General features: G+C 44.2%; 1 protein-coding gene across 1 annotated transcript in view; it reads right to left on the reverse strand.

The window, feature by feature from the left end:
- Positions 1-27,684, reverse strand: part of TCTN1 (tectonic family member 1) — a 242,824-nt gene that overhangs the window by 74,122 nt on the left and 141,018 nt on the right. Inside the window, exons 7-9 of the mRNA XM_078667480.1 lie at positions 7,168-7,188; positions 6,099-6,224; positions 3,180-3,305 (exon numbers count right to left, since the gene is read on the reverse strand). Of these exons, the coding sequence (XP_078523606.1) occupies positions 3,180-3,305; positions 6,099-6,224; positions 7,168-7,188 (273 nt within the window). The remainder of the gene's footprint in view (positions 1-3,179; positions 3,306-6,098; positions 6,225-7,167; positions 7,189-27,684) is intronic.

Genomic DNA, 27,684 nt, shown 5'->3' on the forward strand with positions numbered 1-27,684 from the left:
TACCTCCACAATTGGCTACTGGCATACTCTGGTAAGTCCCTAGAATATGGTACTAAGGTACTCAGGACATAGGTACACCAGGGTCTCCCATGGACTACAGCATGTATTGTGGCACCCATCAAAGACCACTCAAACTGGGACTACAGCCCTGCTATTGCAGCCTGTGTAAGCTGGTGCTAGTACGACAGATAAAGGTTTTCTTATATCTGAGGTCACTACACTTACAATCTATGTCAGCCCAAGACAGGCCTAAGTTAGAACAATAGGGTTGCTGTCACATGGAGTTATGACCACCTCCCAGACAGGACTTAGTTTATGTGGCTGGGGTGTAGATGCTTGCCAGCGCCACCAGACTGCTTTGAAGAGCACATTTGGTGCCCTCCTTGCATACTCCGGTTTGAGCCAGTTCAAGGAGCCCATGGCTCCTGCTCTGGCGCGGAATTGGACAAAGGACATGGGAGTATCCTCCCATCTGTCCAACCCCTCCTCTGAGAGGGACCCCGAATCATCCCAACTCCCTTTAAGGGCTTACCTGTCAGTGAATCCTCAGATTCGTCGTGGGACAAGACTCAAGCCTGAAACCACGACACTCTTCGACCGCATGGACACTTGGACTTGGCCTGGAACCAAGACTGCATCACAGAAGACTCCTGCTACTCCTGGTCTTGCTGTTCATCAAGTTTTCTTTGTCAATTGTGCCTGTGCTTCATCCAGGATCTTCAACAGACCTGTGAGCATCAAGGACGCCCAAAGTAATCTCCCTTGAAGTGAAGGAGTCACTCCCCTGAATCTGCAGGCACCACAACAAAGCTGACCGGTCTGCTGCTCCTTATGGCCCCGGACTTCGAAAAGGCTCAGCAACACAGGTGGTTGTTCTGAAATTCCCTCAATGCCTAACCTGTCCTCTATGCAGTTTTGAGCCCAGTATCCCTCGTCTGAACCGCTGGGACCAAACCACCTTGCATCACATCGACTTACCCTTGCCAAGGCATCTCTTGCTGCCAAGATCAGTGTCCTCACCACATCTTCTGAACAGTGTGCCTTCTTCTTTGGTGAGCTGCTCGAGGTCCTCTTGCCTGTGGGTCCTATTGAGGGTCTTCTCCTACTTCAGTGGGCTCCCCTACTTGCTATGGGCCTGCTCTGACTCTCCTGCTTGTGGTGAAACCCTTGGACCTTGCTGGGCCCAATGATGCTTCTTCTTCTCTTTTCAAGCCTGTTGCAGCTGCCAAAGCTTGCTGGTGCTCCAGCCGGACACCGACCCCCTGGTTCTCGACTTCCCAACGTGGGACAGCTAGTGCACGGCTCCTGGTCTTCCTCAGCATCGCCTGTTCCCCACAGCTGCAGCGTCAAGGTCACCGTCAACTCACTTGAACCGTCCGTCATGGGTGGGCATTGCTCTTCCGTGCCTCCTAGTCACCTCCGAGTGGCATAAACACTGTCCCCTCTGTTTACAGGTTCTTCACTTCCAGAATCCCCCCGTGGATTCCACCGGACTCTTGCACAGTCTTCGCCAGCGGCATCTTTCCAGAAGTCCTCCATTGTGGCCTACGGCGGTTACCGATGTCACTTCGAACCTATGCACCAGGCTTTCTTGGTGTTCGCATCCTGGTTCCTGGGGTATCCACGGGTGGGATGACTCTCTAACTTTCTGTCTTTCACAGGGTTTCTTCAGGATCCACTGGGAAGGGTCCTTCTTCTCCAAAACTGCAATTGGGATTTTCCGATTGACATAAATTGGACACGTGGCTCTGTTTCGACTCTGCACACAGACTCTGTGGGGTTCCCGGGTACTTACCTTGGGTGGTTCCTTGTGTCCCCAGCTCCTCTAAGTCTCCTGGTCCAAGTCCCAACCTCAGTCGCAGTTCGGATTCCTCTTTTTTAGTATATGGTTTGGTCTCCCCCTGGAGACCACTATATTTTGTGCTTACTTACCCGTTTACAATTGAAGTATTATTGTGTATTTGTGTTTACATATCCGGGTAGGATATATACCAATGTGTTAGTGAGTCTTGTGTAATAAACAGACATATTTTTATATATACACTGTGTGGTTCTTTTTTGTTTAACCTACACTATATGATTAGAACACTTAAAACAAGGTGCTTTACACTCCTTCTGGATACGCCTGTAGGCTGCTGTCCACAGTTATCACTTCGAGAGCTTTCTATGGTTGTCTAAGACCATTAAAATCACCATAAGAGTTGCCTGGATTACTGCAGGGTGCTTCACTTAAATAAGTGTGCACCATATACCAAGCCAGCCTCTAACAGGTACACTTTGAACTATAATCTAATAAGCATTAACAAGTTTTGTATCTGGTTCCCTGGATTAGTATGAATTACTGAATGGGAATCAACGAGTTCCTGCAGTAAAACACTTTTCCCCATTTTGTTTAAACAAACTTTATTGAGATTTATTTAAGTTGAGAAAAAATTTGTAAAAAGGAAATTAAATACAGCCAAGAGTGGTCATAGAGGTGTGCATAGTAAGTGTATAGAAACAAGATAATGGAATTTGCATTTCAAGTAAATTGTACATCCTGATATATTCAAAGGTGTGATTATGTTATCACCTTCAATGAAATTAATGAGGATAAACATCTTACAGTAAAGCACTTAATGGTTTATGAAACTGTCCATTTGGCGTCGGCGCATGTGAAATGTCATGTAGGCCATGCATCATTAGCATCTGTATCCTCCTCAATCTGCCATTGTTCTGGCACTGAAGCACTTTTGGTAATCTTGGTGTGACATTCCAAATATTTTGACGGTTCCATTGCAGCCCAGAGTCTAATTCAGCTTGTGATGGTGTTAACAGTAGTGAAAGTGGGTAGGTGAATGTTTCAATTTCAATGAGCTAAGGCGCAAGACCAGAGGCATGGACGAATCGATTATGAAACGAAACTGCGCAAAGCGATTGGAGTTTGCGGCCACTGTTGGGTGCACTAGGAGCCGATCAGTGTAGTATCCGAGTTGTGTTGATGTGTAATGTAAGTTCTGGCTTAGTGCGTTCTGTTGTAGGTTACTGTGTGGTGTGTCCTAACGCAGAGAGCTCTTGTGAGCATGGAAATACCCAACTACATGCCCCATCAATATCACGCTATCCTGTGACATCATGCATAATAGTAGCTGATTGTCATTTCTTTCAAATAAAGACATACTGCCCTCTAATGAAGTTACCTGGGTGAAACGGATTTGAAAGTCTTGCTGCACTGGAACCATGCTTCTGTTTATGGCTCCGAGGACAAACGAAACAGCTGCATTCTTTATTAATCCTTCCACTGTGTACGTGATGAAGTACTTCACCTGGAACAAAATAACCAATTTAAAGGACCATTCAGCAGAGAAAAATCATCTTCAGAATGACAGGGGAAAATATGCGCGTCCGAGCATTCCATATGATACCATGTTTTGCATCTCAAAATATACTAGAATTACTTTCAGCAGACTCTACAGCAAGCACGTCTGCTAGACTGACTCAGGGATATTTCTTTGACGATTGGCACACAGACAGACAAACAACGTCGTAACATTACGTATATAATTTACTGAAGTGAACTTGAAAACTTTTTCAATGTTTATTGAAAACGATTCAATCCTGTTCTACAGTCAAAGATTATACAGGACTGTTCCTTTAGACTACTAGGAATGTGGGTGGTTTAGTGAAGCTATTTTTGGTTTAAGGCAGCAAGTCTAACTAGGAGCCTGCCTCACAGTATTGACCACACGCAAATAGCGAGACCTAGAATGGTCCGCCTTCTCAATGAGCCCCTTCAATATGTGTGGCAGATTGGCCAACATTATGGGAGTTCCAACATCTGTCACATGTGGAAAGGGACCAGGCCAGTAAACAAGCCACCAGGGAGATGTCCACACCTGGATCCAACATACCCAGCAGTGTTTTAACAACCACAAGACAGATCCTGTCTTCTCTTAGCCCGACACCATTGGGACTCCCCCTTTATAAGGGGAGGCCCAATGGTGTGCCACTTGGCCCATGACTTAAGTGCAACCAATAAAACATATTCTACGGGTTTTGGCAACTTTGAAGAATCTCCCTCTTCACAGTTTCTGCTTTGGGCTTGCCTTAATCGCTTCTCAGCTTGATAACTACAGAAACATCAAATCTGGGTTTGCCATACATGGAACGCCCCAGCTCTATCGAATCCAATATCTTGCAGCCTGGCAAATACTAGGATTGAAAAGTCAACTGCATCACACCTTCACTGGAGGCTTCCGACCGGTTCGAGCAAAAAGAGAGGAATGATTATAGCCCAAGACACTGAGCTTTGTTAACAATCAACTGCATGGTGCCAGTGATCACTTTGAACCCACTCAGCGTCTGCCCAAGTACCACACAGATGATACAGAGGAAGAGCACATCCTGTTCAGGGCTCTGGAGCCTAAAACACCACTTGAACCACTGGAAGAAAACATACAAATATGTTGGAAATGAAAGCTCACCTCTTTCACGCTACTTATTAGGAGGTGCATCTACCCATAATGACACCATCCTCTGCTGGTCTCCCATAAACCGGTCACTACCCATTTTCTACTTTTATTTCTGCATTTATTGCTTGTAAGCTCACCAGATGCTTAAGACCAGTGTTAAACAAATGATGATAACATACCATAAAATGAACAATTACATCTTACAATGTTTGCTTGTACAGCCAGTCTACCATTACCCTCCACAAAGTACTCAGGTGAATGAAGTGCTTTCCCTAGAATCACAGAGTACAGTCAAACAAGTATGAGTAGTAGAACACAGGTCAAGTATTATATAGCCAACAGTTCAGACACAGGGCAAATTCTTCATTTCATGACACACCAACATATTGTGGGCTTGGAGGTGATGCAGGGATCTAATTAGATGAAGTTGTTAAGTCTTAATATTTCGAAAAATTGCTCAACTCTAAAACGTGGGGATACACATTATAATAGGAGTGTATTGGGGCTAGGGCTGCCCAAACAGTGCACATTTGGAATGGTGAATGAACTACAAAATGTGGCTACCTCAGAACGGGCTATGGAGTCCCACAAAATGTTGATCTGTCTCTGCTGGTGTAATTGGTCATGAAATAGGGGGCTCCAGTGTGGATATATTGCATCTTAAAGTGCTGCCCATGGGGTGGCTACACCCAACCACAAACAGTAACTTACATTGTGGAATAACTCCCCACAATATATCAATCACATATTCTGTTGTGACATTTCACAAAACAGCAGCCTTTTGTAATATAGTTCAGCACAACACGGTAGCCTTAGGGCAGGTGCTGCCTCTCATACAAGACCAGCTGTGGGTTAGATGCATACTTCCCACGATGGCAGTGCCCACTAGGCAGACATCCACTTGAATGTGTACAAGCACTGCATGTCATGATCTAATCCGTATATCGACTTGCCATTACTTTCATGTGACAGATTTAATATTTTACATCAAGTCTTAGCATTTTGAATGCAACAGCCAAGTCGACCTAATGGTAGTGGTCGAGATAATGGTCGTGGTCGAGGTAATGGATGTGGTTGAGGTAATGGCCGTGATCGAGGTCGAGGTAATGGTTGTGGTTGAGGTAATGTTTGTGGTTGAGGTAATGGTTGTGGTCGAGCTACTGGTCATGGTCGAGGTAATGGTCGAGGTAATGGTCGTGGTCGAGGTAATGTTTGCGGTTGAGGTAATGTTTGTGGTTGAGGTAATGGTTGTGGTCGAGCTACTGGTCATGGTCGAGGTAATGGTTGTGGTCGAGGTAATGGTCATGGTCGAGGTAATGGTCATGGTCGAGGTAATGGTTGTGGTTTAGGTAATGGTCGAGGTAATGGTCGTGGTCGAGGTCGTGGTTGAGGTAATGGTCGTGGTTGATGTAATATTCATGGTAGATGTCATGACTAAGGGTGGTGTGAAGGGGATGCACTGCGTCGTTGAACCCCAAAACGATAATATTACCTATTTATGTATTGGACGGAATGTATAATGATGAGAGAAGGGAAAACAACAACCAGAAAGATATGATGCAACACATTGAAGGTACCAAGTGAAAGGTCATGAGAAATCACAGCTTCCGGTCGCAGCAGCATAAGACAGAAGAAGTAAAAACCAACCTTAAGCACCACATTTGTGCACACTCCTGTGTCAGGGTTATATTCAGGCTCAGGAAAAGTGAGGGTCACTTGGTTAAATGTCCCATCTATCGATGTCACAAAGATGGACTGGACGCTTACTGGAACCTGCAAAGCAATCAGAACATTTTTGGCATTTTTATCAATTTTCCCAAGGATTATAAATTGGGGAACGGATTACGTTTTTTGGCATCCATTGGCCCAAAATGTCACTGAAGAGGACAACAGCGGAGCAATAAACTTTTTCGATCACCACTATAAACTCTGAAGTATATTTAAAGCCAATGGAAAAAAAGGCGCCTTGTGTGGAGTGCCACTGTAAAATGATGAAATGATACCACCCGGGGAACTAACAATACCGCAATGAACAGTTTTTTCCCAGTGCCATGTTACCACATCATCAAGACGTGCGGAGTTCGAAATGGGGGATCGTACGGTGGTAACCAATTGTGTTTCGCTGAACCCAGCTGAAAATATTACTTTAGTACCTTGTGAATGGTCAGTGCTATATTACGAGACAATTTGTAAACACATTTTGGGATCACAGGGGTACTTAGAATGAGTAGCTAGGTAAGCTACTTAACCAGTCATTTTTTAAAATTTTTATTTAAGCTTACTTTTCACTTTTCATTTTCACAAAATGTCGTACCTCCCTTCCTTTCCGTTCTTTCCTTAGATCTGGAGCACAGAAAGTGATGCTCACTCCTTTCTGGTGTCCCCCATTCCCTTTATCCTAGCCACTACCTCTCTCTCTTATGCTGCCTCCTTCCTTCTCTAGTACCTCTGCGGATTGACAGAGCCTCAGGGTAACATAAGTGTTAAACATGCAAACCCAACATTGTGAACACTCTTCCCATCTCCCCACCTTCCCGCTGTTGTCCACCTTTTCCATCTCTGCTATTCCCTCCTTTTCAATCTCGGTACCTTCTCTGCATTACGTAAGAATAAGCACTAAACAAGCAACCAACATGACATCAAAATGTCTGCACAAGAGATCTTCGCTTTACATCACAAGACAATTTAAGTTGGGGAAAAGAATAAAGATATTTACCGTTTGACTTGACTTTGGAGCCTAGACAAAAAACACATTTTAAATATAATTTAGTGGATGACATACCATTTTCACAATCATTTTAAAGAATTAATAAACTGACAAATCACACTATTAAAAAACAAGGACGAGCTTTAGTTTGCCAGAAGTTAACCATTAATTTTCAAGCCAGCATATTCCCTCCAGCCCTGCCAGCAATAAATGACTAATAGCATCATAAACTTTCCAACGATTTCATTCATCTTAAGAAACAAGACAATCAAATCTCAGATATAAGCAAAACGTGTAGTTAGTAATAAAGTAGTTTTAAACTATTTTGTAAACATTAATAACTCGTAGTTTCACCATTTTCCTATTTTTGTAACAGAATATATTGTATTTTTACAATGATTAAACTAGGCTAAAACTTAAGAGTTAAACAATTTTGTGAAAACATTTACATATCCCAGGGGTATTCAAGGGAATGAACAAGAGATACTGAAGAATCTAATGATTACTTAGCCACACTAATAGCAGCAAGTTGATACTCGCGATATTGAAGACAGAGGGCCTGATGTAAATTTAGGTGGTCGGGGCATCTTCCACCAGGGAGACGGAGTGGAACTGATAGCCATATTTAGAAATGTCTGTTGGTCTGTCGGATATTTCTAGCATTCAGCGGCTATTAGAAATTCGTTGTAACTTTGCCGTATGACTCCGTCATACATGATGGAGCCATACAGCAATCCCCCCCCCCCCCAAAACAAAATTCCTACGGGGGGTCTTGTTTTTTAAAAGAAAAAAAGGAAAAACAATGCCCTTCTCACCATAGGAGCAATCTCCCATGGCGAGGGGGGCATCTTATGTTTTTACTGCTCCTTACCACCAGGTGACGGAAGTAAAAAGCGGCTATATGTCTGCGCATCTAAATTGGGTGGACGGACATATAGCCAAATCTCTGATGGCACGACGTAGTAAGGGCCGTCGGAGACATTTGGCCACAGAGGAAAGAGAGTAGTCTCTGCTGTTGCCGAACTATGGTCTGCCCACTTTTAAATTAAGCGAGCAGGCAATTATGTTGGCGGGAAGAGTACTCCATCGCTGCCCTTTCCCCCCAGCCTATAAATTGGGCATCGCTAGGCTACTGCTGGGGAAAAATGTCGCAGATAGATGACACAGAGTAAATCATTGGCATTTTGATTCAAACAAAGGAAAAAAGAGAAAAATTGCCCAGCGCGATTTCTCAGTTCCCAGTTTTCCTTCCAGGGAATATTATACATTGAATCATGCACTGAGAAAAATACAAATTTCTACTGAAGTAGTTAATTGAACATATTTGTTGTTCAAATGTGTTGCTTGCATGTTCACAGAGTTCATCTTCATTGTGTTCTTTAATCAACTTGATATAAAATTATTATTCAAAAGATACACGAAAATACAGTCAAGAAGTATGATGGTACAGCCTAGACCTATTAGAGAATTGAGGAGTGTGATCAGTGGTGTAACAAAATTTGAGTGCGGGGCCCCCCCGCAAAGTACATAGGGGGTGCCCCCCACGCTATTGACCTAGTCAGGAGCTCTCAGGCCCACCTGTGCAAAGTGGTGGAGGATGCGTCCTCAATACCATATCTTGAATCGAAGGCTGAACAGTAGGAAAATGTTGCAAAATCTGCAAAGATCCGAATCCTGAGGTTACGTACATTCGGGCAGTAGGAAACTAACAAGGTGAGTAGGTCAGCTGTCTTAGTTCAGTAAACTTGGTGACAAAGAGGGTATTGAGATTTCTGTAGTGAAAGTGATAAGACTACTCTTCCAGGGTCCTCAGCTCAAGGAGGTGAGCTAAGACATTGTAGGCAGAAATGAATGACCAATGAGAATGTGTGACAAGGGCCACAGGCCTGAAGAAAAAAGTAATCGTGTGGTGGCTCGAAGGCTCACATTTTTCTAGAACAGTCAGGTGCCCCTAGCATGGCAACAGGACTTGTAGAAGATTTGAAAAAAGCAGTTAGGTGCCCGGTATATTAATGCTTCCCTTGTTCTCTGCAAGGCTTAGAATCTGAGAAAGGGAAAAGACATTCTTATTTATGCAACCTGAGTCAGCAAAGGATGTTTTTTAACACTAGGAAGCAGGGCAGGCGGCGATGGTCACCCTTCTGTGGGAATAGAATAACCCTAAACAGAACTTTTTACAAGTACAGAAGTCTTTTGGGTATACTAAATCCTGGAATTAAGAGACACATGTGCAACAGTTTCCTAAGAATTCTTGACTCCGACCACTGGATCAAAAACACATACCACCCCTTGTTGTTAAAATCTGATCGGCATGCGCCTTTAAGCTTTTTTGCATCACTTGCCTCCTCATTTATAAGTCCCAAATAAAATGAGGCATAAGAACCCTTTATTCTCTATAAAAATGTTCTTCTTCAATGCATCTGCTTTCAATAATTGATCTTTGCCATCCACCCTCCTCAGAATAACTATCACTTTGTGACTTAATATTGTTCAAGCACCAGCGGTGAGGGCTTTGCACAACAGCGCACTAGTCGATTAGTAAATTTTAAAACATATATATATATTAGATCAATCTTGGTGCTCACTCCTCATGGTCCACCGCACGTCAACCACCCTTACGTAAAACTAGACTATAGAGAGAATGTGCGCCAGAACTAACAGTTTGTATAAAAATCAATTATTGAAATCCTTCAAAATGATGAGTCTTCAGGACGTGAATACGATACAAAAGTTCTTCTTCTTTATTGCTGCACTCTCATTTCCAGTAGCTGAGCTGTGCTCCATAATTTAGATCAGATTCCACAATATAAATCAGTCAACGCGTTTCATCCTAAAAGGACATCATCAGGGCTCCATATTTAGCAAAGCGTTCTGCCTTGATAATCTGCACTCAACTATTATATTGCTCTGCCACACACTATTTCTACTAGTCTTCACGAAATTTGTAAATGTGAATAGTCTCTATACTTTTAAGGCAAGCCTTAATCTTCTTCCTGCTTACTTATATCTCAATAGTCTTTAATCAACTATTTTGTGGGCTCTGCCCCGTGCTGTTCCTACTAGTCTTCTATAGAAGTTTTTATTTAGAAAGGAAAAATAGAAAATCTCTATACTCATAGAGCAAGCCTAATATTCTTCCTCCTTCATTATACTCATATTAGTTTCTACTAATAGGGCAAGCCTAATATTCTTCCTCCTTCATTATTCTCATATTAGTTCCCTTCCGTTATTTCTTGACAATGTTCAAATTCTTCTTTATTTATCCTGTATTCCTTATTGCTAGTCAATTATATTCCCAGCAGTATTCATTATTCAAATGCGCTCCTCTCATATTTATTTCTAAATTGTCCTCTATTTATTTATAAGCGTCACGATCTCCACTCCGTGTGCCTATCATCAGTGCGGCCCGATAAATCCCACTGACAACAGAGCAATATAATAGTTGAGTGCAGATTATCAAGGCAGAACGCTTTGCTAAATTTGGAGCCCTGATGATGTTCTTTTAGTTTGAAACGCGTTGGCTGATTTATATTGTGGAATCTGTTCTAAATTATGGCGCACAGCTCAGCTACTGGAAATGAGAGTGCAGCATTTTGAAATTACTTTCTGTTGATTTGCAATAAAGAAGAAGAATTTTTGTATCGTATTCACTGCCTGAAGACTCATCATTTTGAAGGATTTCAATAATTGATTGTTATATGAACTGTTAGTTCTGGCGCTCCATCTCTCTATAGTCCACTTTGTGACTTCCTTTACTTCACCATATAGGGGTCTAGAGGCTAATCCTTAGGCTCTTACCATTCTTTCTGAAGGCATTTCTTAAAGATCTGGCATGGGTTTCCAGAAAAACATGTATCAATCCATCAACGATTGGCTATGACGGAGAACAAGAAAGCCAATAATGCTGATGTTGGTCACAAAGTCTACATTTTCAACCTCTCCGGTCTAGGGTCCTTCTGTATTGCGGAGGTGATGGTGCTGCTGGAAAGTTGCAATACTCTTGCTTGCTTCTGCGACAGGTTTCTCCAACAAGTAGTTTATGAGCTACTGGTAGCTCTCCAGCTACCAGAAAGTAGCTCTCCTGTGTTCAGCCCAAGATGATGTTTGGAGGAAAAGGGTTGCATTTCTAAAATTACATTTAAAGTTCATATTTGGGAGCTAAATTATGCAGTGTTGGTGAGACTTATTACTAATATTAATACCTTGGTGGATGTGGCATTGGAGCTATGGCTGTTATGTATTACCCATGTTGACACAGCCTTTCTTACATTACCGCTGTCAACCCTGCCTTATGCCCTGAGGTGATCACTGCTGGTAATCTTGAAATTTGTGGCCACTAATATAATCTTGCTTGATGTGGCCACTACTCCATCACTGGTAATATTAGTAGCTTGGGATGATTTTCACTGAACACAATAGCGGCTACTAAAGGAAAGGTTGGAGACCCCTGCTCTACGACTTCTGCTGTTGGACTGGCTTCCGGGCTGTCCAGCTTTCCAAAGGTTCTCTATATACCCCATTCAGTCCACTGGAACTCTGATCATATACATTTAATTTTACACTCTTGCTGTCACTTTAATGTTAGTGGTCTGAGCTGTATTTTACAGATTTTTAGTGAAACTATAAACCCCCCTCAGCAGCCCACAAGAGCTCCAGCGCTCTACAGACGCCATTTCCTAAGGAAATCTCTGGTAACTTGCTTGAGAAACATGGTGCTTGAAGAACTCTTGTTTTTCAACAGGTGGTTTTCAATTCCGTATCTCTTTGTGTTGCATGAAGTCAACTCAAAGGAGCGCTGAGTGAGTGGGGGAAAATGAAAACACTAGCAGATGCACTAAGGAACAGGGTGGGCCCCAGGATTTTTCCCCAGGCTTGAGTTTTTGGCCTCTGCTATCACAGTCTGCAGGGTCTCTGAAGCTCAGAGACCAGAAGCTCTAGGATTATGATGGGTAAAACTGTGTCTCCACTGAAAACATCCTAATATGCTTGAGGTGTGCTCAGCCCCAAGCATTTCGTCCTGCAACCAGCAGGAAAGAAACAGTCTTTCTCAGACCAGTCATCACACTCCCTTCCATGTCCCACAATCATTTTCTTACATGCAAGGCAGTCTCTATAGTGTGTATATAGCGGACGTGTACGCTGTCACTCGCAGTACTAGTCCTATCAACAACATGACAGTGCTGCAATATTTAGTCTCTATTGTTGTCAAAGTAGGAGGCACAGAACAACAAATCGAGCACAATCTCAGTGTCCATGCTCCTCCTGCAGAGTGCACCTCAGTGGGTGCTTCATGTTCCCCTATTAAGTATCAGCCACCTTTAAATTTTAGGACCCAATCACTGAGGCTGAGGGAAGGAGCTGCATATGGAGCCCTACATAGCTGGACCATTCTTGAAGTTCTTTCCATTTTCATCTTTTGCTTATTAGTTTTATTTAGTCCACACGGCCCTCTGCAAATTACTTTGTTTCATGTGCATCTAAAATCTCTGCAGTGTCAGCCCTGACCTTAGAGGGAGTGCCCAAGAAGGCTGGATAGTGGTATTAGTATGCTCAGTTATCTGTTAGCTCCATGACCGGCCCTCTTTTGGCCCTTGCGCACTGCATGCTAGCTTGTTTGTACAAATCACGTGATTAATCATTGGGAACAAATCCAGGGCACGTCTCAGTAGTCCATGGACTTTGAGAATATGAAGGGCTTGAGAATCCTTTGTGTAGTCAGGTCTATTCTAAAAAGGGGCCTGGAAGATAAAGACAATGGTTGGGTTAATACCAAAGCCTATCTGAATATGCAACTCTATTAAATGCTCTTATGTAGGATGGCAGACTGGGCAATTCCATCAGGTGTGTGTTCAAAGCATTCCAGATCCACCACCTTAAGGAATTTTACTCCATGCTACTTGTGGTTACTTTTGGACGGGGTGGCCAGCCTGGTGTCAACAGATCTCATGAATCACATAAGGAAGAAGCCTTGGATTTGTCCTAAGGATATCTGAATCACTGTGAAAAAAATTAAATGCTTGTAAAATGGCAGTTGATGAGTTTCATTTTGTCATTTCTTCTCTATCAAAAGTTAAAATTGTAATAAAAGCTACTTTGTAAAAATAACATGAGTACATTGCCTCAAAACAAAACCTTTGTCACCGTGACAAACAAGAACTTATTCATACTTGTGGGCTTGCTGGAGAGTCTTGGGTTCCTTAGTGGAGGCTTTACATTCTAACCTTTAAGAAAGGATCAAATTACCTTAAATGAAAAAGAACGTGTTCCTGTATAATGGAATAAGTAGAACTTTAACTTTGCTTGAAGTATAATGTAAGCCAGAAGACAATAACACCATATAAAGACCCTCACAGAAAATGTATCAAAAGAAACAAAACTCAAATGTGCGTCACAACGGGTACTCTCTTTGCACCTCACAGATTTCTTGTATCCAAAATAGAGAATCACAAAAATACTGCAAACGAGAATCCAGACTCAAATGTCCTCTTTCGTTTACCAAATCCAACTCCCGAATTTCTTTTAGAAGGCTTTGCTCCTTCTCACCATCAAAGGTGTTAATGGCCCTCAACGCATCAAGACTCTCTACATCTCCAATGGGCACTTGCCCAGCATCAATGTCAAACCAACAAGCTAATCAGCTGGCCTTGCAAAGCCACAATGACAGCAAAAAATACTTCCATGAGACGCTGCTATCAGTATGCTTCCACCCAATACAAAAAAACTATGTTACAGCTTTTGCATTTGTTAAAATTTCTTCTGGATCAGCATAAATCTTGAGCACTAAGTTGGTGAACAAACTCATTGCAAGAATGAAGATGTGCAGCTTTGCAAATCTGAGCCAGGCATAAGACCAAATCAGCTCGGCCCAATGTTAGAGTTCATCTTGAAATAACTCAATCAGTGCCATCCATGATTGCTTATCCTTATGCATTTGCCAGCAGCCTTTAACAAAGTGAATGCAGAGTTACTTCTAAATTGAATCAGATATTCGCTGGTATGTCTATTTCCAACCTCAAATGACTCAATACATTTTTGATGTATTGTTTTTTCTCTTCATAACCGTGACTAGACGGTGTTGTTCCCAGTGCTTTTTAATACTTGCACACACCAACGTGGACACGTCATCCAGTGTTTCATCATCGAATACCAAATGAATTCTGAAGACACTCGGCTTCTTCTTCAAGCCAAGCTCATTAGGGGACTACAACTGCCCTCACACCCACAGTGGTCCCTCACATATTTCACTGCTTACAAGACATTCTTGCTAGATAATGATAAACAAGCTCACCCTTCACTTAGGATAAAATGGAACTCCTCAAATTTTGTATTCTTCAACCACCCTTACAAAGTTGTGAAATCTGTAGTCAACTTGAGACTGCGTGAACCAACTAGTGCAGTCCTGAAACAACTCTTCTGGCTCCCAGTTGAGACTTGGATACAGTCGAAGTGCATTTGTCTGACCGATAAAGCCTTACATGGAAAAAGCCACACTATTCTCAAATCAAGGACCAATATATACCATCCAGCAACTTCAAATGCACCAATCCCGCCAATCCGGTCATTTTAAGAGTGGGAGACGAATCCAGCTTCTCTGTTATCGCAGTGACCTGATGAAAATGTCGTCCTGTGAGCCTCCACAGAAAGTATACCTACAATTCAGAAATAAAACGGAGAGGCCTTGAAGGGGTTAGGATGTCCCTCATCTCTCTCCACTCCCTAAAAAATGGTAAAATAATAGCTTAATATACTCTGCATATTTGCATGCATGGTTTATGCCCTTTTGTTTTTTCATATCCAACAGTTATAAAAAAAATAAGCATCTACAACCAGATATTTCATACCTGTAGACAGACCTATTTTTTTTTGTTTAAAGTGACTTTCAAAATGTTTTAAAATGTACCTCAATGTAAAGAGTTGATATGAACCTGCAACTGTATTTTTTCTGGCATGTTTAAAGAACTGAAAAAGTTACAAGTTAGCTCGGTGACAGTTAAAAAAACTCGTTTAATAGATTCAGCTTTTCCATCAGAAAAAGTTGACATCTTGGGCATACTGCTTTGCTTTAGGGACTGGATTTATGTTTTTATTTTATCATGTAAATGTTGGATTTCATTACCACCTACTGCCCACGGGGTCATGTTTTCAAGCCGTGTCAGTGAAAAGTGGAGTCTCCGTTTGCCTCTGAATTGCGCTCTGTCTGGCCAGTTCCTCCTCATGTCTTTCCCTTTGATAGGTAATTGCTGGTCCACTTCAAATACATCAAGCACGGCGTCTATTTCCCCCTCACATCAATACATGTTGTTTTCAATCCCGGGACAAGCTGGTAAAGTGCATTTAACGGCAGATCTCCAGGAAGATTCATGACCTGTTGATTGCTGGCAGGTGGAAAATGAGTATTGCCTTTATTTTGATCGATGGCTTTGTTGCCTGTTGTTAAACACAGTGGGGTTGAGCGAGGTTTCAAGTTACTTAAGTTCGATTACAGGAATAAGGTGACAAATGACCTTTACACTGTAATAATACATGTGGAAATACGTGTTTATTGATACACATCTGCAAAGAACATGTTTTCCGGAGAGAGCGAGAGCGAGAGAGAGAGCGTATCGAAAAAAACTAAAGTTGAAGGCACAGCAAAGTTAACAAAGTTAGGTTGTTAAGTTTGGAAAATACCGTCATAGTAAGTTAAACCGAATTTAGAAATTCCCAAGTTAAGCTGCTGATGTCACCTCGTGTCCCAACTCACTACTAAAACACACAACTCCCAACCTTATTACTCGGGAAAGTCTGAGTTTATCAGTGTGTAAAAGATTCTAGAATGACGTGAACGGTTTTAACGGGCACCGTTGAGCCTTGTAAAATGGCTGCTATGATGGCTGGAGTGTTGGAATATTGTGATGGGTTTGAGGGTTTTTGTTGGAAAATATGTGTGTACGGCAGGGTATCGATATATGCTAGTTAAGTTGGTGTAAACGTAGATGTGTGGGTTTACAATGGTGTCAATATCACCCCCGTAATTACTTGAATCAATTTGCAATATGATCAGGGCCACTGGAATTATGCGATCATGCGGCATTGGCGATTTTATGCATAATTATAGATTTGCTACATTTGCCACATAATCTATCATCTGTCGCATAATCTGCAGATTTTAATTTTAAAAAATTGTTTCCAACTCAGATGGTTAAACAGTTACTAAAAATGCAGCGACACGTGTTGCTGCGCAGTAGGAGTCCCTTTGCAAAGCTGTATTGGCCAACTTTTTGTTGCTTATTGCTATATTTGGGTATTAAATTGGTACTAAAGAGGTGGAAAAAATGCCCATATAGTGTTACCAAGTTTAAAAATGACGAAATTATGAAGTAATATTATTCCTGCATTATGCAGCATAATTTGTCTTTCCTTGCTGTATAATTTACTCAACCCTGCTGCATAATTTGATCCTTTCCTGCCTCATAATTCGGGAAGCACTGAATATGATATATTTTTAAGTATGTAAAAGAATTCCATGGAAAAAAAGCTATAGGGGGGTGAAAAAGTATAATTTCCCATTTCTTGGCTCCAATAAGAAATTCGGACTCAGAAGTCAGAAAATGCTTTATTCGATTTTAAAAACTTAGTAAAATCAAAAAAGCAACAGTTAAAATGACAAATTCATACAAAGAATACATTTAAAAATATTCAATAGATCAACTGAGATCACATCAGAAAATTTCATTATTATTTAAAAAAAACAGAAGGAACCAAAAAACTAGCAGGTTATAGATTTCCACTTCCTCAGAATACTTTTTAAAAGACCAGTCATAATCCCAATACAATATCCATTATCCAGAATCTGTAGAAATAAAAAAGCTGGTCGACATTGCCGCCATGCACCCTGCTTCAAGTAGGGCATAATCCATCTTGCACGTTCCCTGGCATGGAATTTACAAAATAGGATCACATGCATAGTTGTTTGCAAATAAATATTATCACATGGGCAGAGGGCAAGGTCCCTAGACCAGTCATTCATAGTGGGGAAGGTTACCAAATGATGAAAGCTATCGAACCTAAACCTGGTCAAGATATACCTGTCAAAACCCCCTATAAAGCAGACCAGGTAAGGTTGGATAGAATTACTGGCCAAAGTAATTTCTTGCCGAAGCACAGGTTTTTGATTAATTTCTACTGCTATTCCGAGTGACTCAAAATGATTCTGGCATAGCATTTTCAAGTCTTTTCTGGATATGGAACAAATAGAATCTGGCTTATCGTAAAACTCTGGATGATTCAGATCGTTAAATAACTTTCTAACCAAGTTTAACCAGGAAATATTTCTAGCGTGGTCCAGGCCCATTGCGTCCTTGATAAGTTCGCGATTAAGGCCTAGACTGGGCGATGTCCAGACTCTATGCCAGCGTAAACTGGGTTGCGTTTTGATAACATCAGTAATGTGCACAATTCCCAATTCGTTATGACAATTAAAAACAGGTGCGCTCTGGGGAACTGCTAGAATAAACCTTAAAAAAGCTTTTTCTACAAATTATAACGGCGCGACGTCATAAAACCCCAAACACCCGCCCCGTATGCTGCAATACTTCTGCATTTTGCTAAATAAATCTTGAGGAGAATCCCCGGGGGCCTTTTCCCCAATTTTGTTTTGCAAAGTTCATTACCGCCGCAGTAAACCTCTTGAACAAAAGAGTCCTACTCTTGACCGCTGGTCCCCAGGAGCCTAAGTCCTCAAGCAGGAAACCAAGATACAAGAAGGTTCTAGTGGATTCAATTTTATCACCTCCCGCTACTAGGCTTTGACATTTGAGTTTCCCCTTCCCACACGTCATAACAAAAGTTTTCTTTACATTTAGTTTCAGACCCCTATTTGCCATAAACTGTATGTAGGTGGAAAGAGCTCTCTGTAAGCCTATCTTGGTCCTAGCCATTAACACTGCGTCATCCGCGTAGAGAAGTGAGACAATCTGCTTGTTGTTAAATCTCGGGGAATCTCTTACACTAGCCCCCAGTTCCTCCTCCAAAGCGTTAATATATAAGGAAAAGAGGAACTGGGCCAGTACGCAGCCTTGCCTAACACCCCTCTCCACGCAGAAAGACTTGGTGCACTCTCCCTTAAGACCATATCTCACCCTTGCACAGGCCCCCACATACAGTTGTCTCAAAAATTGCATAATAGTGGGTTCTACCCTTAGGTCCTCTAAGATTTTCCAAAGCTTTCTATGGTCCACACAATCAAAGGCAGCAGTATGATCGACAAATACTGCATACAGATGGCCAGTCTTAGCTTGTGTGTATTTCCCTAGGATTATGGTAAAATTTAAAAACTGTTCAATGGTGCCCACCCCCTCCCTGAAACCGTACTGAACCGGACTCAAAATATTATTTTCTTCAGCCCACGACTGAAGCTTATTTAGCACTGCCCTACCTACAATTTTCATTAACAAATCTAAAAGTGAAATGGGTCTGTAGCATGCTGGGTTCTCCCAGTCCCCTTTTTTAGGGCTCGACCTCTGCCAATACGCTTGCGCATTGCAGATGTCGAGACATATTGGGGCTTAACGAGAGCTTAACCAAACGGGCGATTTGATGCTGTGCCCGTGAAAAATCGCGTGCACGCATCAAAGCCACCAGCCTCCCTCGCACAAGCTTCCCCCAGCGTGCACTCTGGCATTTCTCCTCCCCCAATTATTCACTGCCCACGGCCGGACGGCACATCAATGGCTGCCGCTCCCCATGCATCTCGTCACCCTTACTCTCCCCTATTCTTCCCTTCTTGCCTCTCTCCGCCCCCCCCTCCCCACCACAGCAATGCCGAGGGATTGTTTCACGTGTTGGCTTTGGTTGCGCATCCTATTTTACATTTGTACAGTGTTGACTTCGCTGTCTATAGATTTAGCATTGCTTTGTGTAGTTGTTTGGCTGCATACACATGGAGATTTTCATTTGTCGTGGATTTTGCTTGGCCTACGGATGTGCTTACATAAGTCTTGTATAGCTCAGTCTTGTTATCGGGCTGTGTTTATAGATTTTGTTTGGCTTAATATGCATGTGTAGTTCCTTCTGACTGTACAAGTTTTACGTATTTCTCCTTGTCCTAGGTGGATTTTGACCTTTTCCCAATGCCTGCACAAATAGTATAGCTTTAATGTGTGATTCGACTTTGTGCGTTAGAAGTGTGAGTTAAGCCTAGACGGCGATTGCAAAATCTCTTGTTACAAGAAAAAAAATCTTAAAGGGGTTAGAGCCCTGGCATTACTTACCTTTACTTACTACTAGTTGTTTCCCACGTTACTCGTGTTTCCTTTCTTCCTGTTGGTCAGTGCCTCCTCCCTCTAGCTTCTTGCTTGGCTTCACGTCTTTGTTCTTGCTGTGGCGCCTGGCTCAAGTAATGTTTTCGGCATCCAGTGTCCTTCCACTGGCCTTGCACTTGTAATATCCATGTTTTTTTTTTTTTACTGTCCAGCGTCCACATTTTATTTTGTTGCTTGCCTGTCCCTACCACGACCTCACGTCTGTCGCTGCATGCTTCTTCCCCTTCGTTGTTGGCCTGTCTCTCACTACCTAGATCCTGTCACTGCATGCCCCTTCCCCACCCCATTGCTAATTGCCTCCCTCAATCATAGCTTGTGGAAGGACTTGGAGTGATTTAGATGAGCACCAGTTACATTGCAGAAGGACACATCATTTTTCAGGCAAGGGGCGGCTATTTGATTTGCCCAGAATTACAGGATGTTGATCTGGTGCCGAGACTCTAATCTGGTTCCCCAGTTTCAAAGTTAGCACCTCTGGCCGTAACACCAGTCTGTCCATGCTCCGCGTTCCAGCTAGCTACACTTTGGCACGCTAGTAACTTCACTGGGCATTAAGTATAGGAAAAATAACAATTTAAACTTCTTTGTACCTGCATAGCTTAAAGTAAAACAAGCATTGGAAATGCAATAGGTCTCGCAGCATTAGAGTTAGTGCTTTTAGAATTGTTTATGGGTTTTTTTTGTAAATCTTTAGCATTTTTGTTTCCTGTAGCCAATGCCAAAGAATTACAAAAAAAAAAAGCCATAAACATTTCTAAAAGCTCTAACTCAAATGCTCCGAGACCTATTGCACTGGATGCAATGGAAATGTGTTTCGAGGACGTGCTCGGGGTGTGCATACTGGAAGCAGGGGCAGACAACATGGTAGCCAAGACATATGCAAACAGGCAGGGCGGTACGAAATCTGCTACCCTGAACCTAACAGCAAAGAAGATTGGATCGCATCGCTGCATGTGATGTTTTTGTTCCAAATCCAGTTTTTCATGAAACGACTTGTTTTTTTGGTCACAAATCAATTTGTTTATGAAACAAATTGTTAAGTCCATTTAACATTTCTTGGCGGGATAGTGGTGAAGGTGACTGTCACCTCACATCGAACTCGTTTGCCAAAAGCCGCATGATTTGCCCTGGAGAGATTCAGTTTTCCCAGGCTCGATGAGTGTTTACGAAAACAGATGCACTGTCTCGTGACTTACTCTTCTCTGTCTCAGAGCCCAGCAACTGGCATGAAGTTGTATTTGCATAAAGTATTTGTAGCTACACGTTACCTGGAATTCAAAACACACACATCAACCCAGAAACAGCCATACACTTGTGCACCACATCGTTGTACAGCTGAATAACACCGTGCCAGATAGTCATACACATAGCTAGACTCCACCCGTAGAAACACACACAAGGCCATACAACTCACAGACATAACACAAACAGCCACAAAAACACCCGCTGCTATTTGAGCAGAGGCCACCAATACGTGAAAGGTGGCGCCATTCCTTTGTAGGCCACAACCCAATTATGTGCTTAGCGCATTTTCTAAAAATAGGCCGACTCCGTTCACGACTCAAGAAACATCCCCAAGACGTTTTTATTTTGATTTCCCTCAATTTGGTGTGTGGGCGACATGTTGTTAAAAGCTCACTGCAAACCGCCGCGGGCTGTTCTAAAATCCAAGTAAAAAATAAAAAAAGCGCCTGCACCACTTGCATCCACTTCATTCATAAAACAAGCACCCGGAGTCCCGGACCCCCAAAGAAGGTGGCTGCAGAAGGCGGGACCCGCGCTGTCTTTCTTTCCCTCCTTTCCTATTGAGAGGGAATTCAATTCTCGTCTTGTCTCGAACAGACTGCGGGCAGGGGAGGGGGCGGAGCGGGGAGAGGGAACAGACGGAGGGAAGGCCAGATAAGGGGAGGGGGGAGGAGAGTAGGAGGAGGAGAGTAGGGGAGGCACGGCCTAGCGGCCGTGCAATCAAGAAGTGAGGGGGCGGGAGAGTAGGCAAGGCAGGCGGCTGGGGGGAGGGGGGAGGAGAAATGCGACGCGTCATACACATAGCTAGACTCCACCCGTAGAAACACACACAAGGCCATACAACTCAAAGACATAACACAAACAGCCACAAAAACACCCGCTGCTATTTGAGCAGAGGCCACCAATACGTGAAAGGTGGCGCCATTCCTTTGTAGGCCACAACCCAATTATGTGCTTAGCGCATTTTCTAAAAATAGGCCGACTCCGTTCACGACTCAAGAAACATCCCCAAGACGTTTTTATTTTGATTTCCCTCAATTTGGTGTGTGGGCGACGTGTTGTTAAAAGCTCACTGCAAACCGCCGCGGGCTGTTCTAAAATCCAAGTAAAAAATAAAAAAAAAAGCGCCTGCACCACTTGCATCCACTTCATTCATAAAACAAGCACCCGGAGTCCCGGACCCCCAAAGAAGGTGGCTGCAGAAGGCGGGACCCGCGCTGTCTTTCTTTCCCTCCTTTCCTATTGAGAGGGAATTCAATTCTCGTCTTGTCTCGAACAGACTGCGGGCAGGGGAGGGGGCGGAGCGGGGAGAGGGAACAGACGGAGGGAAGGCCAGATAAAGGGGAGGGGGGAGGAGAGTAGGAGGAGGAGAGTAGGGGAGGCACGGCCTAGCGGCCGTGCAATCAAGAAGTGAGGGGGCGGGAGAGTAGGCAAGGCAGGCGGCTGGGGGGAGGGGGGAGGAGAAATGCGACGCGACATGGCAGGCAGAGAAAATGGGGAGGGGGCGGATTCGGAGGTGCGTCGTGACACTCGTGAGGGGGAGTGGAGAAGGAGGGGGGAGTAGAGTAGGGGAGGCACGGCCTAACGGCCGTGCAATCAAAAAGTGAGGAGGCGGAGCTGGGGGAGGCTGTGACAGAGAGAGCAGGCAATGCAGGCGGCTGGGGGCTTGTGCACGCGCTTTGAAGCTCATTGCGCATGCGCATTGAGCTTCAATTTCTCGTGCACTGCAAGGAATCGCCACGATTCCTTGCAAGTTGGATAAAGAGTGGATAAGCCCCCATAGTCTCGCAAGCTCGATGCGCATGCGCATCGACAGGCGAGACCTAAAAAAAAAGCGATATGACACGATCTGACCAAATTTTAAATTTTTAATTTTACATTAAGCTATGTAGCACAGCAGCCTGTACTGCTGTGCAAAAAAATCAGGCTCCATTTGCTGAATTCTAGATTCCCTCCTCCATTGGCCAGAGGCGCCGACAACCCTCCGCCATCGCCTGCTCTTTACACTCGCCATGACTCATGAGCACGCTGTGCCTCTAATTCGAGGGGAGGCGGCTGACACCCTGTCCCCAGCAGGCCGCCTCCTCGCCAGACTGCGCTGTTTACTGTAGCTGCCGCTTGTTTTCACTTTTTAGAAACGCTGCAAACAAACAGGACGTGTTATATCCGATATTTTACTTCCTGAGGCGTAAAATCTTCTGCGCAGAAACGCTTCTAATATGCTCACCAAACAATAGTGAGTAAAGATACTCCACTGCCCACAACAGAAGAACTGAAATGAGGGATGCGCGGCCCCTCTTATCTTACCGCTCTCCTTACTCTCACCACTCTCCACTTCCTCTCTCACCTCCCTCTCACCTCAATCTCCCCTCTCCTCACTATCCTCACTATCCCCACTCTCCCCTGTCACCACTCTCCCCTGTCACCACTCTCCTCTCACCACTATCCTCTCTCACCACTCTCCCCTCTCCTCACTCTCCAATCCCTCTCACCCCTCCCTCTCTTTCCCCTCTCTCCCCACTCCCCTCTCTCCTCACTACCCTCTCTCTTCACTCCCCTCTCTCCTCACTCCCCTCTCTCCTCACTCCCCTCTCTCCTCACTCCCCTCTCTCCTCTCCATCTCCCCTCTCCTCACTCAACCCTCTCCTCACTCTACCCTCTCCTTACTCTCCTCTCCTCGCTCCCCTCTCTTATTCTCTCTCACCTCTCTTCTCCTATCTACTCTCTACCCTCTTACCTCTCTCCTCTCATCCCGCTTCCCTCAGCACCACCACAGCATCACTCAGGGGCACCACAACATCACTATGCGCCACTACAGCATCACTGAACGCCACAGCATTACTCATCGCCACCACAGCATCACTCAGCACCACCCCAGCATCACTCAGCACCACCCCAGCAGCACTCATCATCACCACATCATCACTTAGCGATACCCCAGCATCACTCAGCAACACCACATTATCACTCAGCACCACCACATTATCACTCAGCGCCACCCCAGCATCACTCAGCAACACCACATTATCACTCAGCACCACCACATTATCACTCAGCGCAACCACAGCATCACTCAGCACCACCACAGCATCACTCAGCACCACCACAGCATCACTCAGCACCACCCTAGCACCACTCAGCACCACCACAGAACCACTCAGCACCACTCAGCACCACCACAGCACCACTCAGCACCACCACAGCACCACTCAGCACCACCACAGCACCACTCAGCGCAACCACAGCATCGCTCAGCGCAACCACAGCATCACTCAGCGCAACCACAGCATCACCCAGCGCAACCACAGCATCACTCAGCGCAACCACAGCATCACTCAGCGCAACCACAGCATCACTCAGCGCAACCACAGCATCACTCAGCGCAACCACAGCATCACTCAGTGCAACCACAGCATCACTCAGTGCAACCACAGCATCACTCAGCGCAACCACAGCATCACTCAGCGCAACCACAGCATCACTGGTTCAAATATGTTCTTTCAATGTTTCAAGCTGTTTTCAAGCTTTCACGCTTTATTACAAATCACAAAAAGGTGTTAATATTTTACTTCTGTTCTTGGATTTTCGTCACAATAAAAAACACTGAACATAATCTTCACAAAAGTTATTTACAAAAGTTTAAGCTATTGCCATTACAAATTAAATACATTATTTAAGTATTAATTATTTAAAAAAATTAAAAGCCATTGTTATTTGTAATATCAATACATCTAAGTCACGTAAATACAAAACATGTTGCATTACAAATGCTATAGGTGTCACATTTGCGAAAGTTATAACTATTGGCATTGTAAATGACAAAGCTATTAATTTAGCTATTTTAAAAAATAACACATACATTACAAAAATTCATTTATAAGACCAATAGCTCAAACTTTCCTAATCCGAGCCCTATTGCATTTCCAATGCTTGTTTAAAATAGTTATTATGACTGATTCGGACCAGGATTTAATAAAGCCCTTTACACAGCACGCTTCTAAGACTCGAGTTAGAAGAGGGTCCCAAAGTTCAGTAGTTGTTTTATATAGATCAATTGGGATCCCGTAAGGGCCCGGGGCCTTGCTTCCTTTACTCTCGCTTATGGCCCCCAGGACCTCACCGAGGGAAAACTTAATATCAATCGGTGAAAAGGCAGGTTGATCACCCTCTAGATCAAAAACGTGTTCTTGGATTAAGGAGTCACCACCATTATTTCCATATACATTAGAGAAAAAATAAATCCAAGACTTTTCATCGATCGCAACTTCTACCTTCGCGCTCTCATAGTTAACAAAAAACGGAGCCTTGACTGCCAGTCAAAAAGAGGAGCTGTCTCTACGCTGTGATGCCTCGTAAAGGTTATCCCATGTGTAGGAGAGTAGGGTCTGCTTCCTATGGTCACCCCCACTTTTTGCTTTGCTTTACTGGTTTTTGACTTAGATGTGGCTGTGGGCCGGCTAATCAGACCCACAGCTCAGATGCACTCTCTCTAAATTCAAACCATGTACTCTAAGTACATCCACAATTGGGAATTGGTTCACCTTGTCAGCCCCTGTAGAAGTGTACCCTAGGTACTCAGGGCATAGGTGTAACCAAGGCCTACCAGGGGCTGCAGCATGTATTATGCCACCCCTGGCTGGCCACTCAAACTGACACAACTGGCGGATCACTCAGCTGGGGCAAGGTTGTGTAATAACACCTTGCTTAGGTATAGTATTCCTATATCTACCCTTATATATAGACACACAGTAACCTATAAGTCACTCCTATGGCAGGCCTTGACAATCCTGGAGGCAGAGTGCTTGGTTATGTGTGAGATGGTGCTCTAGCATGAGCTGAGCCTGTCTACAGCTTTCGGAACCATGTCCTTATAGCTGTTCTATGATATTGCCATACCATATACACTTAAGTGCATTATGAACCTCGCGGGTAAATGCTAACCTTGGTTTGGCTTTATCTAAACATGTCGTGTAAGGTGTCATACGCTTAGGAATACTACCTCCTCGCCAATTCTGGCGACGGGGGTAGCATTCCACCCTTCTAGAGGGAGAAGACATGTTGTTGCTGACTATCCCGGTTAAAGTTAACCAGAGCCCCAGCGTTACAAAATGGACGCTGCTGCCACAGACACAAATCTGACCTCCTGCTGCTGGGAGTCCTTCCAGTCACGGAGGTTTGAACAATAGGTTTCCTGCCTGGAGAGGTGCGAGCACCACCCCAGACAGGACTTTGTGTATTGGGACAGGGAGGGCTGAATAGATTGAGACACTGCCTGGGGCACAATAGGTGCTCCATGCATACCCCAGTTCAAACCGGTTGCTGGGGCACTCCAGCCCCAGCTCTGCCGCGTAACTGGACAAAAGAAAGGGGGTGTAACCACCCCCCTTCCTGGTCCCACCCATAGGAGGGACCTAGAAAGTAATCCAGCCCCCTTTAGTTGTATAAAGGTAGGAGCTGAGTCCTGAGATTTTAGATTAATCCTGGAATCGAAACTTGACACGAAACTCTGGACCTTCGACGTTCTGCTGAAGCTGAAGACTGAAGAATCTCCCTTGTGGCCAAGGAGTGACCACCCTGGGCAACCAGGCACCGTCCAGCAAATCAACGGCTTGCTTTGTCGACGCTCCCGCTGGGACCCGAGCACAGAGCTTGACAAGACCCAGACTTCCAGACCTCTCTGACCCTCTCTTCACGTCTGCAGCATAGCTGAGATCTGTGGAGGCACGTGGGACCGGACATCTTGAAAAGCCTGCAACTTGCTAACTGTGCAGCTCCTGAGGTTTCCTCGAAGCTGTGCACTGGGGATTGAGAAGCCCTGAATCCGAGCTCCACCTGCACCGAAGATCAGCCCTCCACACTCCACGAGTTCTGCGTGGGGCCCTTCTGCTTGTGTTCTGCTCAACGCGTTGTCCGGTTGCTGGCCCGTTGGCTAGTAGCCTCTGTGACGACAATCCTTTTGAACCAACTCGCTGGTCTGGTTGCTCCAGACTGGCCCTTGCCTCCCTGCAAAGGTGAGGCACCTCAGACCTTGCTGGTCTGCACCAGAAGCCTTCTTTGAATCCTGCGTGGGTTGCCTTTGCCAAGGCTTGTTGACTCCAATCCGGCAGTCGACCCCTCCATCTGCGAGAACCTTCGTGGGACAGCTCGCCTCCAGCACCTGGTCGTCCTCGACGCCTCCTGGTCCGCGTGGCTGAAGAGACAAGCTTCAAGACAGCACCTGATTGCTCCTCGACGTCGTCTGGTTCCATCCTGGTTCCACCCGGTCACTGGCTAGTGACCCAGACTCTGTCCCCTCTGCTTTCAGGTCCTCTTCATCCTCGATCCACCCTTAGATCCACCAGGACATCTTCCGCCTGGTCGCCTGCAGCATCTTTCTTCACAGGCTCCATAGACTTCAACGGAGAAACCCAACACATCTTCACACCTATGCACCCGCCGACCGTGGGTGAGGTAACGCGAGTACTTCGGTGCTCTCAAGGGTATTGACTATCCAAGTGTCTAGGTTTTTAGTTGTTTCCTTCTAGCTAAACCGGAAGTGTCCTAAATCCTTCTTTATCTAACTTCTAAGTTCCCATTGACTTTACATTGACTCTCGCGTGTGTGTAAAGACACTGCACGCGCCGCCTGTGGGCCTCCCACTTCTAAACTAAGGTTCAGATAGTGTAGCCCCAGCGATTCCTTAGGCCCTAGGCCTTTCCTTTTCTCGTGACATGATACTTATACCACTTTCCTAATATATTGTTTGCTTCGCCCCTAGAGCCTAACTGTAAATTGTGCAACTTAAAGTATTCTGATTAAGTAACTTGTTATGTGCTTTTGCCTTTGATCTCATAAAGAGTTTAGAGGAGTGTGTTAGTGAATAAATACATATATATTTTATATATATCCTGTGTGGTGTCCTTTCATTTGATATTCAAGGGGTTACATATGGTAAAACAGCTGGCTTTACACGCCCTCAAGAATCTTTTAGCCTAAGACT

The sequence above is a fragment of the Lissotriton helveticus genome, chromosome 11 (genome assembly GCF_964261635.1).
Source record: "Lissotriton helveticus chromosome 11, aLisHel1.1, whole genome shotgun sequence".
NCBI classification, from domain to species: Eukaryota; Metazoa; Chordata; class Amphibia; order Caudata; family Salamandridae; genus Lissotriton; species Lissotriton helveticus.